This window comes from Haplochromis burtoni, unplaced genomic scaffold (genome assembly GCF_018398535.1).
Source record: "Haplochromis burtoni strain Fernald_Lab_line unplaced genomic scaffold, NCSU_Asbu1 Contig_25, whole genome shotgun sequence".
Lineage (NCBI taxonomy): Eukaryota > Metazoa > Chordata > Actinopteri > Cichliformes > Cichlidae > Haplochromis > Haplochromis burtoni.
Window position 1 is genome coordinate 848,172 of NW_024582386.1, and position 16,582 is coordinate 864,753.

General features: G+C 40.5%; 1 protein-coding gene across 7 annotated transcripts in view; it reads left to right on the forward strand.

Annotated features, from left to right (window-relative positions):
- The window catches only part of csmd3b (CUB and Sushi multiple domains 3b), a 395,380-nt gene that overhangs the window by 298,349 nt on the left and 80,449 nt on the right, over nucleotides 1-16,582 (forward strand). For all 7 annotated transcript variants that reach the window (XM_014332163.2, XM_014332164.2, XM_014332166.2 and 4 more), the window contains 8 exons: nucleotides 2,096-2,278; nucleotides 2,581-2,907; nucleotides 6,549-6,743; nucleotides 9,041-9,179; nucleotides 9,569-9,756; nucleotides 10,689-10,877; nucleotides 15,125-15,241; nucleotides 15,616-15,831. In XM_014332163.2, coding sequence (XP_014187649.1) covers nucleotides 2,096-2,278; nucleotides 2,581-2,907; nucleotides 6,549-6,743; nucleotides 9,041-9,179; nucleotides 9,569-9,756; nucleotides 10,689-10,877; nucleotides 15,125-15,241; nucleotides 15,616-15,831 — 1,554 coding nt within the window. The remainder of the gene's footprint in view (nucleotides 1-2,095; nucleotides 2,279-2,580; nucleotides 2,908-6,548; nucleotides 6,744-9,040; nucleotides 9,180-9,568; nucleotides 9,757-10,688; nucleotides 10,878-15,124; nucleotides 15,242-15,615; nucleotides 15,832-16,582) is intronic.

Here is a 16,582-nt window from a genome sequence, read left to right on the forward strand (position 1 = left end):
TATGTGTGTGTGTGTGTGTGTGTGTGTGTGTGTGTGTGTGTGTGTGTGTGTGTGTGTGTGTGTGTGTGTGTGTGTGGATGTATCAGTGTGTATGATGCAAAGGAAGACACTGACTGCATATGGGGGATTGGGTTTGTTTAAGTCTCTGTGTGTTGCATGCATGTACTGTACTGTGTGCGTGCGTGTGTGTGTGTGTGTGTGCATGTGAGGAAGAAAAGCAGTAGCAATACAGGAATGTTCCGACAGCGTGCCGCTTTCTCTCCAAAGTAATTTGTTCTCAATTCCTTCGCTAGGTGTCTTTGCATCTGTGTGTGTGTGTGTGTGTGTGTGTGTGTGTGTGTGTGTTCACGTGCAAGCAAGTGTGTTAGGCAGGCTGTGATTGGTTGAGTCTGTGGGTCTCATAAAGACGATGTCATGATGGAAATTAATGCAATACATCACAAGCACGCACACCGAGACACACATTCGCAGCAACAGTGAAACACACAGAAACGCGCACACACTCAGAAAGACACACACACCTTTGCTTCGTGCCATGGGCCACTCCTGTAAATAATGCTGAAAACAGGAAAGCAGAGCAGGGGATTAAAGGAGAGGAAGGCTGGGAAAATAGAAAGTATGTTTCCTGATATCCCGTATACAACATATTATAAAGAGTTATGGTGACACAGTGGAGCCTTTATGTAGAATCAGAAGAAGGATCTGTCCAACCTTATGGTCAGAGTCAATGTTAAAAAAAAGATGTGTCATGAATACTTGCAAACTCAGGGGAAGGAGGAAACAGAAAGAGTGGGATACAAAATCTGCTCCAGGCTACATGAACTGAGAAGCAGACGCATTTCAGAAATTCGCCTGACTCAGCGAAACAAGAGCCAATCACCTTCGAGTAAGACTAGATTCAGTTGGCAGTGTGTTTCTGTTCAAAATGGATGATGAGCTCTTGTAGCATGACATAGTGTTGCACAACACAGTAAGATAACCACGGAGGATTTGAGACTGATAGCACTGCATGGTTGCACAAATGTTGTTAAGGCCAGACTCTGGGAAGAAACACTCGGTGTGCTGGCTGTCAAAAACAGTTAATTTATAATTTAGCTTAAGTGACAAAACTGAAGTAACAGGTGTAAAGCTGAGTTGCAGATATAAGGTCTAAAGTTTACAGTGTCTTGTCACCCTTGAGTTTCTTCATAACACCAAAAACTACTTCAAAAGTACCGTCCACGTGACCCAAGGTGTCCTCTACTGCAGCGGTCCCTAACCTTTTTTTGTGCCACGGACCGGTTTATGTCCGACAATATTTTCACGGACCGGCCTTTAAGGTGTCGCGGATAAATACAACAAAATAAAACCAATACCAGTGCCAAAAAAAGATGATTTATTCATAGCACATGGGAAAAGACCCAGGGAAACTGAGTTAACAATAAAAACGATTTAAAAATAATGATAAAAACTCCGAAAACCATAAATTTCACGCCCAAGCCTCATCTCTCACAGCCCAGTACCAAACGACTCACGGATCAGTACTGGTCCGTGGCCCAGAGGTTGGGGACCGCTGCTCTACTGCTGTCAAATTGTACAGTCATGGGTTACAGGCAAGATCTTGTAAAAAACAAATGATGATAGAAGTATTACAAAAGTGATATGTAAATAATGCAAATAAGAATCAAGTAATGATTGTAAACAAGTAGCTAGTTTCACTAAATTTTCCCAACACTTTGACCAAGTTTGGCAACCTCTGTGACTGCAGTACTCACAAATTGTCTCAGTAAAGTTGTTTTCTATTGCTGGGCTGTATGTAGTGAGCACTTTATGTCAGTCCCAGCTCTTTCTTCAGTTTTCCTTTGGTATGTGCTACTCTTTTTCTTCTTTTCATGCTGAATGATCAAATTACTTTATGTTTCATCTACTTGGCAGCTGGATTTTTTTGCCATTTTTCATGTTATCTTTTTATGGGTTGTTTTTTCACAGTGACTGAAGTATATAGCATATGATCTTAATGGTTTAGGTTAGGATTCCTGTCAACATGGACTGTTTATAGCCGTCTTTGGGGACCATGCTGCTGTTCATGTCTTCCTTTGAATCTGTGTCATTCCAGAAATAGACAAAGAGAGTTGTGGAGACCCTGGAACTCCTCTCTATGGAATAAGAGAAGGTGACAACTTTTCAAATGGAGGAATCCTGAGATTTGAATGCCAGTTTGGGTTTGAGCTGATTGGAGAAAAAACGATCTCCTGCCAAGACAACAATCAGTGGTCTGCAAATATCCCTATATGCATATGTAAGTGTTAGAATTATTTGTAATTGATTTTCAGGTATATGACAGCATTGGATTGAACTAAAAAAATGTGGCATGTGCACTGCTGTGATGTTGATAAATTTCATTGTGACCTGTCACTGAGGCGACAGTACAGAGTTTATTATGGCCTGGGGCGCATGATGACCGATGACGCTGTGGAGATGAATATTTAACAGAAAATTTCTCTCCCTGTATGCCTTTCCCCTCCCTCATATGCTTTCTGAAAATTGTCTGTCTCTCTGTCTGTTACTGTCTGTGATTTTGTACTTCTCTTCCTCCCACAGTCCCCTGCATGTCCAACTTCACTGCTCCCTCAGGAACCGTCCTCTCACCGGATTACCCAGAAGGCTATGGGAACAACATGAACTGTGTTTGGCTCATCCAATCAGATCCGGGCTCCAGAATACACTTGGCATTTAATGACTTTGACCTTGAGGCACCTTATGATTCCCTAACAGTGAAAGATGGCGAGACAAATGATGCCACCGTCATTGGGAGGTTCTCTGGAGCTGAGAGTCCCTCCCATCTGACGTCTAATACCAACACACTGAGGCTGGAGTTTCAGGCTGATCACTCTATGTCAGGAAGAGGATTTAATATCACATACAGTAGTATGTATTCCATCCTCTTTCTTTGGCCTAAATCTAGGCAAATGAGCAACTTTGTTTTCTCTGTTAAAAATAGAATTATCATAAAATGCTTTACATGAACGAAATGTTTTTAGTTTTAGCTATTTTAGGGGGATATCTGTGTGTGCAGGTAACTATTACTGTGCATAATTATTAGGCAACTTAACAAAAAACAAATATATACCCATTTCAATTATTTATTTTTACCAGTGAAACCAATATAACATCTCCACATTCACAAATATACATTTCTGACATTCAAAAACAAAACAAAACAAATCAGCGACCAATATAGCCACCTTTCTTTGCAAGGACACTCAAAAGCCTGCCATCCATGGATTCTGTCAGTGTTTTGATCTGTTCACCATCAACATTGCGTGCAGCAGCAACCACAGCCTCCCAGACACTGTTCAGAGAGGTGTACTGTTTTCCCTCCTTGTAAATCTCACATTTGATGATGGACCACAGGTTCTCAATGGGGTTCAGATCAGGTGAACAAGGAGGCCATGTCATTAGTTTTTCTTCTTTTATACCCTTTCTTGCCAGCCACGCTGTGGAGTACTTGGACGCGTGTGATGGAGCATTGTCCTGCATGAAAATCATGTTTTTCTTGAAGGATGCAGACTTCTTCCTGTACCACTGCTTGAAGAAGGTGTCTTCCAGAAACTGGCAGTAGGACTGGGAGTTGAGCTTGACTCCATCCTCAACCCGAAAAGGCCCCACAAGCTCATCTTTGATGATACCAGCCCAAACCAGTACTCCACCTCCACCTTGCTGGCGTCTGAGTCGGACTGGAGCTCTCTGCCCTTTACCAATCCAGCCACGGGCCCATCCATCTGGCCCATCAAGACTCACTCTCATTTCATCAGTCCATAAAACCTTAGAAAAACCAGTCTTGAGATATTTCTTGGCCCAGTCTTGACGTTTCAGCTTGTGTGTCTTGTTCAGTGGTGGTCGTCTTTCAGCCTTTCTTACCTTGGCCATGTCTCTGAGTATTGCACACCTTGTGCTTTTGGGCACTCCAGTGATGTTGCAGCTCTGAAATATGGCCAAACTGGTGGCAAGTGGCATCTTGGCAGCTGCACGCTTGACTTTTCTCAGTTCATGGGCAGTTATTTTGCGCCTTGGTTTTTCCACACGCTTCTTGCGACCCTGTTGACTATTTTGAATGAAACGCTTGATTGTTCGATGATCACGCTTCAGAAGCTTTGCAATTTTGAGACTGCTGCATCCCTCTGCAAGATATCTCACTATTTTTGACTTTTCTGAGCCTGTCAAGTCCTTCTTTTGACCCATTTTGCCAAAGGAAAGGACGTTGCCTAATAATTATGCACACCTGATATAGGGTGTTGATGTCATTAGACCACACCCCTTCTCATTACAGAGTGCACATCACCTAATATGCTTAATTGGTAGTAGGCTTTCGAGCCTATACAGCTTGGAGTAAGACAACATGCATGAAGAGGATGATGTGGACAAAATACTCATTTGCCTAATAATTCTGCACTCCCTGTATATGTATATATATATATATGATTGCACTTTACACAGTACTCTGCAGAACTCTTGAGCCACCACTCATTTCATTATATTTTGCCTCCAAGGAGTCAGACTTTCTTGTAAAGTGATCTTGAGCATTAGTTCTCCAGGCTTTCTGAAGGTGTTTCAAGGTTTTCCTTTGGACAATAGGCTGTGTTTTCCCTCCTATCCTTGTACTTGGCCATTATCAGAGGAAAGTTACTCGAGACTGACCGATAAATAATTCAAGCATAAAAAAGCACTAACTCAAATGATGAACAGACGTAACGCAAACCTCATTGTTTGGGGCTTCATTTCATCCAGTGATGTTGGGGATCTTATCAAAATTATTGGTATTATGAATGCAGAAAGCACCATCACCATGCTGGAAATGATCTGAACACCTGTAACAGCTTCATTTTTCACCATGACAGTGATCCCAAATACAATCCCAATGCAGTAAAACAATACCTGGAAAAAACAGACAGTGGAACTCTATCAGTCATGGATCAGCCTCCCCAGAGACCTGACCTAAAAATTGTTGAAGCATTGTGGCATCATCTTGACAGAGAACAGAACAAAAAGCAGCCAACATCCAAAGAAGAGCCTTGAATGTCCTTCAAGAAGCCTAGAAAACTAGTTTGCTTACTTGTGTTGGTGATCATACCAAATTTTGACTTCCAGGCCCATTAGGATTGTACAAACAAGTGTGGTTTTGCTTTATATGCTTCATTTGGATGTATGTTTGCACTTTTCAGTAAATCGCTGTACATATTCCCTATTTTCCTAGCAACATAAATGAGGGGTGGCTCAAGACATCTGCAAAGAGCTCCATGTAAATCTTGGCATAACTTCTAACCAAGATGTTGAAAACCATGTAGTAAATATTTCAGTTTGATTTAGATAAAGCTCTTTTAATTCACTCCCAACTAGAAGTTTCAGTAGCGCTGAAGACAACGGGTTATAGAAGAGAGGTCCTGTGATTATTATAGCAGCTAAGAATAGAGGTGTAGGTTGCAGAACAAAGTAGCAGCAAAGGCAAGAGAAGCTTTAAAGGAGCATTTTTGGGCAATTTTTTGCTTGTTTGTTGTCAAACGTAGACTCAGATGACAAGATAGATACCATTTTCATCTCTGTGCGTCCAGTACATAGAGAGGTCCAGGATGTATTTAGGCTTGAAAGACTTGAAACAAGAGGAAACAGTCAGCCTATTTCCGTCAAAAGTGGAAAAAATTAATCTTCCAAAAATTCATAAATAGTCTTTTTTTAAACATCATATCGTGACTCTTTAACCTGCATTAGAATAGACATTAGAATTTTACCCGCAGTTAGAAGCTCCGTCTCCCTTACATTGTTGTCATCTGTGCAAATCTTTGGAGCTGATCAAAATCTATGTGATGCGTTGTTGACTAGCTTATAAGACATCAGGATACAGCATGTACACCAAAAAAGATCTTGCCCCCGCTTGCAGTCTTTGAGCTAATTTAGGCAAAACACGTCTGGATCCCGGGCAACAGAAATGGAAATTGATATTGATCTTTGCATCAGGCTGGGTTTGACGGCAAACATATCTGCCAAAGTGTTCTGTCCACAAGTTTTCTCACACTCTATTTGCGATATCATCTCACATCATTTTGTGTATATGACTTTATTTTTTTTTTCTATGACTGCATCTTTAATTCTTTATCAACTAAAAACACCAAGCTGCTTCAACTGGCAAAACATGAGCATTCATAGGCTGGACTTTGCCTTTTATCAGGAGCAGATGCATACAAAGCATCAAGCAAACATACTGTATTATGAGCAATGATCATATGTGCAAACAACCTGACGGGAGCATAAAACAGACAAGAGAACTTTTAGATATTATGCTGGCAAGGACCGAACAGCAGAAGACTTCAAGTAGCAGCATATAGATCTGTATCATCACTTCTGAAATATTTCATCAAAATGATGAGCAAAACAGCCTGTGAATGGCTGTAAAGTATAGGTCTCATATTCTTTAATAACATTTCTCGTGTGTGTGTCTGTCTCTCTATGTGAAGCGCTAGTCTCCAATATCTCCCTCATCATATCTGTGTCTCCTTGTAACTTTTTTACCACAGCATTTGGCCATAATGAGTGCCCAGACCCTGGCATTCCCATCAACGCTCGCCGCTTTGGAGATAGCTTCCAGCTTGGCAGCTCCATCTCTGTGGTTTGTGAGGACGGTTTTATCAAAACCCAAGGAACTGAGACCATCTCCTGTCAGTTAGAAAGAGGAAAAGTCATGTGGAGTGGGCCTATTCCTAAATGTGAAGGTAAATATTGGCTGGATTGCTGCTTAAACTATTAACTAGGGAACAATATGCTATCCAAGATCTCATCATTAATGCTGTAAAAACTCTGTGGAGGCAGAAATTATATCCTGTCAGTTCAACAGAAGGAAAAATATGGAGGTGGCCAGTTAACCTAAACACCCAGGGAAATAACTGTTAATAAACTGCTGCCACACACATAGCTAATAGCTTACCAGCATTCTGTCTTTAGTAGTACTTGGCAATTTAAAATTCTCTCTGTGTGGAAGGAGTGCAGCATAGATGACCGGCAGCTAAAAGTGAAAGTAAAAACACTGGACACTATGTGAATGTGTTAAACAGAACTGTGACTTCTTTAAATGTCAAGTAAAGTCGCGGCGCAGCACTTTGCCTGAAGTTATTTATATTATTCGATTATATTATTACCTTAAAGTAAAGTCGCATAAGTTCAGAGTGTAATCAACAGCTTCTGTAAAAGTTGTTGAGTACAGAAAAGTAAAATGCGAATTTGACCTGCGATTCTCAAACAGAATGAAGAGATGTTCGCTAGAGCACAAGTGCTTTTGAAATTGCTCCAGTGGTAAATATAATTAGCTCAAGATATTTTCAACACAGCTATTGGTGACAGAGCCTTTGATAGTACAAAGAAGGGTTGTGTTAATTATGCTCCAGGTCATTTAAAGTCCCAAGATCCATTGTATCTAATGTGTGTCTATAACCACTTGGATAGAAAATCCACTTACTTGTATTCAGGAGGTACAGACTAGAACAAATTGACTTGAGACACTTAGTTAAAGTTTAAATAAACTTGGAAAAAAAGAGTGCAGCAGAATGGCTCTAGGCTAATACTACATTGTAATAACTGTTGAGTGATTGTTCATGTTCCTTTTAAGTGTTCGTGTATATTTACATAATATGAATATTTTATGTTAGCCTTGCATCATGTACTGTAGACATATTTCTGAGCACACAATTTATCTTTATTTTTATTAAATATTCAAAGCTGTGGGTTGCTTCATCAGAATCTCTGTCAAGGGCAAGAATCTGAATCTGTTGCATGTTTTTTGGAGTATTTAAATGGTAATTAAACCTACAGTATGCTATGTATATGCTATTTGGCCAAAGCATCAAATGCCCATGTCTAGTGTGGAAAATGTTAATCGCACTGACAAGTTAACTTATATGCATAAAACTGTTCTCTTCTCTTTCCCTCATTTGCAATAAATATTTTAGCAGATTTTTCATTTTTCAGCTTGCTGTCAGCCAAAAGCCAACAGTGTTAGTGTCCAGCTGGTGAACATAATAGAACTTTTTTGCAGCTCAAAGAAAAAAGAAGTGTGGAAATCGTGTTTCCTTTTGACCCAAGATTATGAAGTCCACAGAAGTCCACTGTCTTCAAAATAAATAGTAAAATTGAAGTTATGCTTTTGCACAACTCCAATGTAAAAAAGAAAAACGATAAAAATGTAAATATAAATATAAAAATACCTACTTATTAGTAGCAGGTGGGCCTGATTTGCTAAACTTGACTAAATATACAGTACTGTGCAACACTCACCCATCATTTATTAATTGAATCTTAAAAAAAACAACAACAAAAGACAACACAACTGACCAGCACAAAATAGCATTTTGACATCAGCGAGATGATTCAAAAAGCACTATTAGCTAAAAACTTGGCATAGCATGGTGTACAGTCTGCACTTAAAAAAACTGAGGAAACTGGACAAGTGGAGGACAAAAACTGAAGTGACTAAAAATGATCTACATTAGATGATTTAAAGTCATTTCCTGAAGAAATAGGAAATAAAATCCAATAAAGACATGAAACAGGACTTGAATGACGTATCAATATATCCAGAGGAGGTCAGATGAAAGTGCCACGCCCACAGTGGAGGCTCTGTCGTGGTTTAGGGCTGCATTTTAGTATCAGTCATGTATTGGTCTCCCCAGAGCCTGGACCTCAACATTATTCAAGCAGTGTGGGGTTGAATTTCTACTTCTAAATGACCACAGTCAAGCTTTATTGTAATTTCTTACAAAGTCAGTTCAGGTTGTGCTGATGAATGAAGATGATCAAATATTGACTTTCTACTTTATTAGAATTGTACACACTCTGTTTTTGCCTTATACACTGGACTTCTATCATTTACATGTTTCAGTGTATTACTGCAAGTGAGCAGCGACTCAAATCTTTTGCACAGTATTGTAATTTCTTTTGTTATACATTAATTTGTACTTGGACACATTGGGTGTCCTGTACTTCTTCTCTCACTTGCCTCTTTATTCTCCCCTCACAGCCCCATGTGGAGGCCACTATTCGGCTCCAAGTGGAGTGATATTATCTCCTGGGTGGCCTGGTTATTACAAAGACTCCCTTAACTGTGAGTGGGTGATTGAAGCAGAACCTGGACGTGCCATCAAAATCACATTTGACAGGTGGGTGGCATACAGTAACTCTTTGATTCTGAATATTAGAAAGAGAACAAGCAAGAATGAAGATTTACAAGATTTAAAGTTTATGGACATTCGCCGACAATATCACATGACTCATAATTCTCTAGGCTGTAAATTTTTGACAAAGCTGTCTTTTGACTAGGAAGGCAGGCAATATTTTTGTTCAAATGATGTGTTCTCTGGGCTGTGAACTGCTGGTAGAGACGAGACATAGACTGTTGTTTACGAATCGTAAAGTGTATTTATGGTGAAAAAATTGGCTCCAAAACCTGTAAATGATGTGAAACCTTTAAAGAACTTTTCATTATCTCATCAGTGTTTTTAAATCACAATCAGCTATAATATAATGTCCTGACATTTTATCTTCACAGGTTCCAGACAGAACTGGGTTATGACTTCTTGGAGATCCATGATGGTCCAAACCTCCTGTCTCCTCTGGTTGGCTCCTTCAATGGCACCCAAGTCCCCCAGTTCCTTTTCAGCAGCAGCAACTTTCTTTATCTGCTGTTTACCACTGATAACAGCCGGTCAAATGCTGGCTTCAGAATACTCTATGAAAGTAAGTTAGATGCATACACTGTATGTCTATGCACATATAGTATGTGCACATGTGCATATGCATTTATAGCTGCAAATTTTACACAAAAAAATGAAAAATACACGTGCATTTAAAACTGATCCATTCATATGAAGATACTTTGTTAAATATATTTTATATTGTGTATTTTTAGACAAATTCTTAAAAGTATGCTTCTGACCACATTCACACTAGGTCTCCATGATCTCACAATATCACACTACTAAAAATTAGACATCATCCTCTGTTTGGTTCACACCAGCTGTAATGCATATGAGATATTAGACCACAAAGAAATTGAATTTGGGTGTTGCTGGCACTGGCATGAGCAGGGTATTCAAGCCACAGGCTCCCCAGGTCCTCCTGGAGGACTCCAAAGTGTTCCCAGGCCAGATGAGATATGTGCAGTCTCTCCACTGGGTTCAGAGTCTACCCCAGGGTCTCCTCCCAGTTGGGCGTGACCAGAAAATCTCCAAAGTAAGGTGCCCAGGCACCTGAACTGAATTTTTCAACAAAAAATGAAAGCATTAATTGTTTGTACAGAAGATAGATATACTTTAAACTCTGAGTTAAAAGCAAGAAGACCCCAAACCACCCACCCATCCACCCCCTTGTTTTTCTTCCATTTACTCAGTACTAATGGCGTAGACCGCCAGCATCTTCAAACTCCACCTTCATTTTTCTCTGAAGTGCATGTTCAATTTGACAGCAGATGGCATGTAAACACTTGAGAAGGTAAACAAAACCACTTCTGTTGTGGTTCTCACCTCAGTGGCTGTCACCAGGACTACCATGATGATAATCAAACAACAAACAGTCTACCTTGCACTGCATATTTTTGTATTTTGTTTATCTAATGTAACATGTAATGTTCAAATGATTTTTGAATCAAACAAAATGACTCTTTTTGTCAGGCGTCACAGTGGACAGCTACTCGTGTCTGGACCCCGGCATCCCTGTCAACGGTATTCGGTACGGACAGGATTTTTCCATCGGCTCCACGGTGTCGTTTGGTTGTGACTCTGGTTATAGACTCAGTCATGAGGAGCCGCTAGTGTGCGAGAAGAACCACTGGTGGAGCCACCCTTTACCTACATGTGATGGTAAATATTTCAAAAGAGCTTCTAATTCAGAACAGAGTGTACTGTGGAAAATGTTACACCTCATGCAAGTTTGTTAAATGTTCTTCTCCATTAGAGCAAAAGCTGATTCTCTGCTCACTCAGAAAAAGAAGATTGTTTCCTTTTATTTGGCATTGACGGTATTAGTATCTTATGTAGAAATGGGCAGCTATTCCCTGCTAGATACACTCACAGGATAAAATGATTTGCTTTGTTTTATTGTGCATTATTATTATAACAGCACTATATTTTACATCTAATTCAATAATAAGGTTCATTAAATAAAAGGGAAGCATTTGTCTTAATGCTGGACATAGTGTTATATAGACACTGGACAATATGCGCAGTCTGCTCTGTGGTAGCACATTCACAATGCAGCACAAGGTCAGCTTTGCTGCTGTCCTGGTAAGGATATTTTACAGTATAAGCATCCACTGCTCATGAATGATCAGACAGTCCACCGAAGTCATAATCACTTCTATAGACCAAAACATTTTTCAGACAAAAGCAGATTATCTGCCTTATCCATTACAAAAGACACAAAGTGGATGAGGTGTGTATAAAAGGGGAGAAGTTGAGCCACCATCGCTGTTTGGGGAGCTGAGTCACACCACTGGTTGATCACATAGACACACACACACACGCAGGAACAATTTGCAGTGAAGGCTGCTGTGGCTGATAGGAGATGATTTGAGGAGAAGATTAGAGATCTGTGGGCAAGTACTGTGCATGTGTTCGTGTCTGTGTGCGCACGCATGTGCACTGTGTACGTGCGTGCGCTTGTGTGTGTGCGGCGCTTTTATCCATGTGCCTCCTGTCACCTCCTCTCCTGCCTGAACCACGAACACAGGAATGTTTGAGGTAAGGTTGACGAGAGCCTGTGTTGGCTGTCACATCCTCTCTCTTCTCTCTCAAATGAATTGGGAGGGGTGAGGTTGGTGGGGGTTGGGGGTGGGGTTAGGTAGGGAGAGTAGGGAGAGTAGGGAAACCTGTCTCTGTCTCTCCCTCTTTCTCAGTGACTGTCTCACTCTTTCTCGTATTCCGATCATGGTGGAGCAACAGGGGTGGGTGAAGAGAAAGATGCAACACTGCTGCATCGGTTATGCGTTGGCTCGCTTGGTTCGGCTTATTGGCTCATTCGCTTGTGAACCACATTTGAATTGCACTGTTCCTGGGACTGGCAGCAGTTTCCTCCTAGGAGGCAGTTTGAGCATACAAACATCAAGCAGGCTGCCTGGAATTTGCAGACTGAAAGCCATTAGACGGTGTTTACACAATATGTGCCCATACAAGTGTACGAACTATTTGCTTCTGCAGTTGGTAAGAAATGGGATAGAGTGATGACTGACAACTAGTGCACATTAAATTCAAGCAAGACATCACCAAAGGCAGCCGACTCAGCCTTGAAAGCTTTTCAAGAAACCAAATGTTCGTCATACTCTACATTTGAAGAGATGAGGGCAAGTAAGTATATAATGTAATATGAAAGACATAACAGTAATATCACCCCAGCCAGCCGAGCACAATGGCTTAGTTTTTGAAGCGAACATATATGTGCTATTTATACTTGAATAGGACCTATTATGCCCATTTCCAGGTCCATGTTTTTTATTCTTAGGGTCCATTGGAGTAGTTTTACACGATTCACAGTTCAAATAATTTATTTCGCACAAGACCTTTGTAAAGTCTCTGAGCCTGCGTTACTGATAAAAGCCATTACTGCCCCTCTGCCCTTCCCTTTGAGCCAGCTTTCTTCTAAATGGCTGCTGAAGAAAACAAGAAAAATAGGTCTGTATGCATTGACGGTGAGAGCAGTGTGTTTGACATGACTGTTATAATCATATCATACTGACATTAGAAGCAGAAAAGAAAAAACTTTCTTAAACTGAGCATTTTGAGAATTCTGAAGGGTAGGCTTTGGGGTCACAGAGGTTACTTGTATATATGTTAACCTTATTAGCTGAAAGATTTGTTTGATGCAAGTATTCACCATTGCAGACCCCTGCAGCAGTGCAGTACATACTGTATTTGACCAGGCATTTGAAGGCAGATCTAAAAGGCAGAGGGCGAAAGAATGAAGTGAATGGGGAAAAAGAAAAATCTGATGCGGTGTTTCAAATTTCTCACACAGGCCAGCCTTCAAAATAAACAACTTGTGGCAGAAAATGTTAATAATTAATAGCGCTCTATATGTGTGCGAGTGTATGCTTGAATCTATGTGTTTGTTTAGTTTGGAAATATTCTCACTCCTGACTTCTCATTCTTCTTGTTTTCGGTGCTGGTGTTAAAACCACAGTGGCTCAGTGTAAAGTTAGTGATCCCCTGTTGTGATTTGAGCACATTTTCAATTCCTGATATGTTGTAGCAGTTACAGCAAGAGTGAGCAAGAAAGGAAGCAAAGGAAGGGTTTGTACAGATTTGAGCTGGGGTGTAGTTGTCAGATTTGGCAGTTTTCTGCTCCACACTACAATTCCTGGTAAAATGTCCTGTTCACAGAAATTTCAGCAGAACTTTCAGGGTTGACCCTCTGCCTGCTTCTTTTACTCCTTTTTACGGCATTTTATAGTTGCATTGTGAAAGAAAATGACTGTTCGGCCAGGCCAGTGTAAGATGAAGCAAGTGGAGCAACAAAAAATTGAGCACCTGGCAACCTACTGTCTGCGTGCATTAGTATGCATAGAGTGAGCTACGGCCATTTCCAATCTTTTCTGGACCTGGTCTGAACTCTGCATCTCGGCACAAGCACGGGTCATAGTGTGGCCATGCTGTGAGATTCTGAATGTTTTAAGTAGTCTCCAGGAAACATTTGTCCTGCTTCACTGCATCGAATACCACTGACTTGAATCACTTGGAATAAAACTCAACCGAAAAAATATTTCAGACAAAGGACATTTTACAGTTCTTGCACACAATCAATGTACCTATTACGCAGCATTAATGTTGTGGAAACGTAACATAAAAAATTATTCCAGCCTTGTTTTTCTTCGGCTTATGTTTCAGTTTCCTGACACTGAATTGCAAAGCGGCAAAATCTTGCAAATATACTTCAGATTTCTCCTCCACACAGTTATTGTTCAGATGGCCACTAGTTATATAACAATAAACCTTGCCTTTTAGGTAGTAGCTCTAACAATATCAGATGATTGATGTATGTAATATTCAGCGAAACTAGTCTGAACATCTGAACTCGTCTTTGCAAAAAGGCAATGAAACACAGTATGATTGTGAGGTTGTGGTTAATCACTGCAGCAATATCAAGTTAGCCATATGGATCTTGAAGCTGGAGGTTGTTACTGAACAAAACAGATGTGCATTTGCTGTTCTGCTAGAAATAACTATCATTTAGTGCATAAAAACTACAGACACACAAGTGGACCTGCATGTGAGCATGTCGAGGTCCATAGAAAGCCTGTCTGAATCCAGGCTACCAAGAATCCTCCCATATTTATGCAAGACCTGCTACAGTCTGGTGAGCATGCCACTTTTTGTACTATGCAGAGCATTGTGGTCACAGTCACCGTACCTGGCAGGCAATCTACAAATTGAAGAGATCACCAAATTTGCATAAATGGCATACAGTTCAACTCACCATTTCTGTAAACAGGAAAGAAAACCCACATAGCTTTTGTCACTGGTGTTATTCACCTTTTTAAGGAATAACAGTCATCTGTGTCGCTAATCATTGTTAGGCGTTGGTTTGTTTCAAGAACATTAAAATATACCACAAAAACAACAAATGATGCATTATTTATCATTCCAGTGCAGTGTGTGGCAGAGTTTACATTATTTATGTCATTATTTTATGTCTGTGCAACAGTGGGAGGAATAAATCTGAAAAATATGACTTCAACATTTAAAGGAAAGTTGTAAGGGAATACACAGTGAAACAGTGTTTTCCTACTCCCCAACGTGTGAAAGCACACACGTTTGGAGCTCACACTGCATGCAGACCTTGCTACCCACTTCTGAGAAAATGTCTCCCCGTCTCTCTCTCATGCTCCCTCTCTCCCCTTTGCTCCGTCTTCCTCTGCCCCTCTTGCAGCATTTGCGTGTGGGTATGCTTGTGTGTACGTACTATAGAAGTGGTATTAAAGGTCCACAGGGAAACATTATCTGTTTTAGCTATCAACAATCTGATGCTAACCTTCTCTCTGCCTCCATCCCCTGTCTCTGCTCATCTCCCTCCCTCTGCCTCTCTCCCCCCACTCTGTCTCTCTCAATCTATCCAGCTCTATGTGGTGGGGATGTTAGAGGTCCCTGGGGCACCATCCTTAGTCCCGGCTATCCAGACAGCTACCCTTCATCTCTCAACTGTACCTGGACCGTTGAAGTCAGCCACGGGAAAGGCAAGAGACACACATACACAGAGATCCACACTCCTTAATAGAGACAGACAGAGTGTGAGACAGTACAGCAAGCTCAGTGGTTCAGTTGCTGCTATGCTACATCCACAAACATACATTGTTTTCTGTGGCTTATAAAATATTCAGGCGCCATATGGAGGCAATTTGGTGAAAGCAATGTCAAAAGTAAAATGTTGCCAAAATAAAGTCAAATAAAATAATGATCTCAAAAATAAATCGTCACTGATTAAAGTTTGAATATGCTGCTGTCCCAGTATAATGACTCATACAAATTATAAGTCGAGGTGCATGAACCTTCTGAGGATAAAGCAAACTTTGTCTGTCTTCTGACTCGTCGGTGCTTGTGTCTCTAACAGGAGTCCAGTTTCAGTTCAGTTCTTTTCACCTGGAGGACCAACATGACTACCTCTTGGTTACGGAGAATGGGAGTTTCCTGCAACCTCTGGCTCGTCTGACCGGCAACGAGTTGCCTAGCAACATCAATGCTGGTCTCTATGGCAACTTCAAAGCCCAGTTGCGATTCATCTCTGACTTTTCCATTTCATATGAGGGCTTCAACATAACTTTCTCGGGTAACTTTCCTTACTGGAGTTTTTCATTTCAATCCAGCGAGTCTACATTCAGTTTTACCCTCAGTTTAGTCACTTCAGGGGTTTCTGTTTGTCTTAATTTGCTCACTGGAACAATGTTGCAAATGTTGAAATGTTTGAGATTATGAAACATAACTGAATGCAAAACAGTCATGTAACAGCTTGCTGTGTGAATTGTGCCAGTAAAATAAAATAAAATAAAATAGTCAAGCTGGACTTTTGACAGGTTCACCCTAGAAATTCATGCAGACACCACTGTGAAATTATGGCTTCTCTTTAAAGAGAAGTGAGCAGAGCAACATTTATACCAGAAAAGACAATTACTGCCTCTTAAAATGAATGTTGTAAATTATAAGTCGCAGCCTTACGCCAGGTTGTAAAGTCACTAAAGAAATGCCATTAAGTTCATTTATGTGGCAACTTATCACAGAGTGCTTCTAAATAATAAAAATGGATATTCAGTGTTCATAGGATCGAATTTCTGACATACTCACAGCCACAAAAGCACAAACGCCTTTAGTTTAAAGCTTAAGATGAAGTGTGAGTGCTGGATATTTTATATGTTATGAATGAATATGATCATTACCTAATTTTAAAGACTGCATGTGCTTCTTCAGCCCATGTCAAACATTGTACCATGCTTTGTCTGGCCACAAGTTTAATATTGAGAATAATGAGCCTTCTTTAAACTACAGACTACATATAAAAGATGGGCATGGTTACCATGACTACA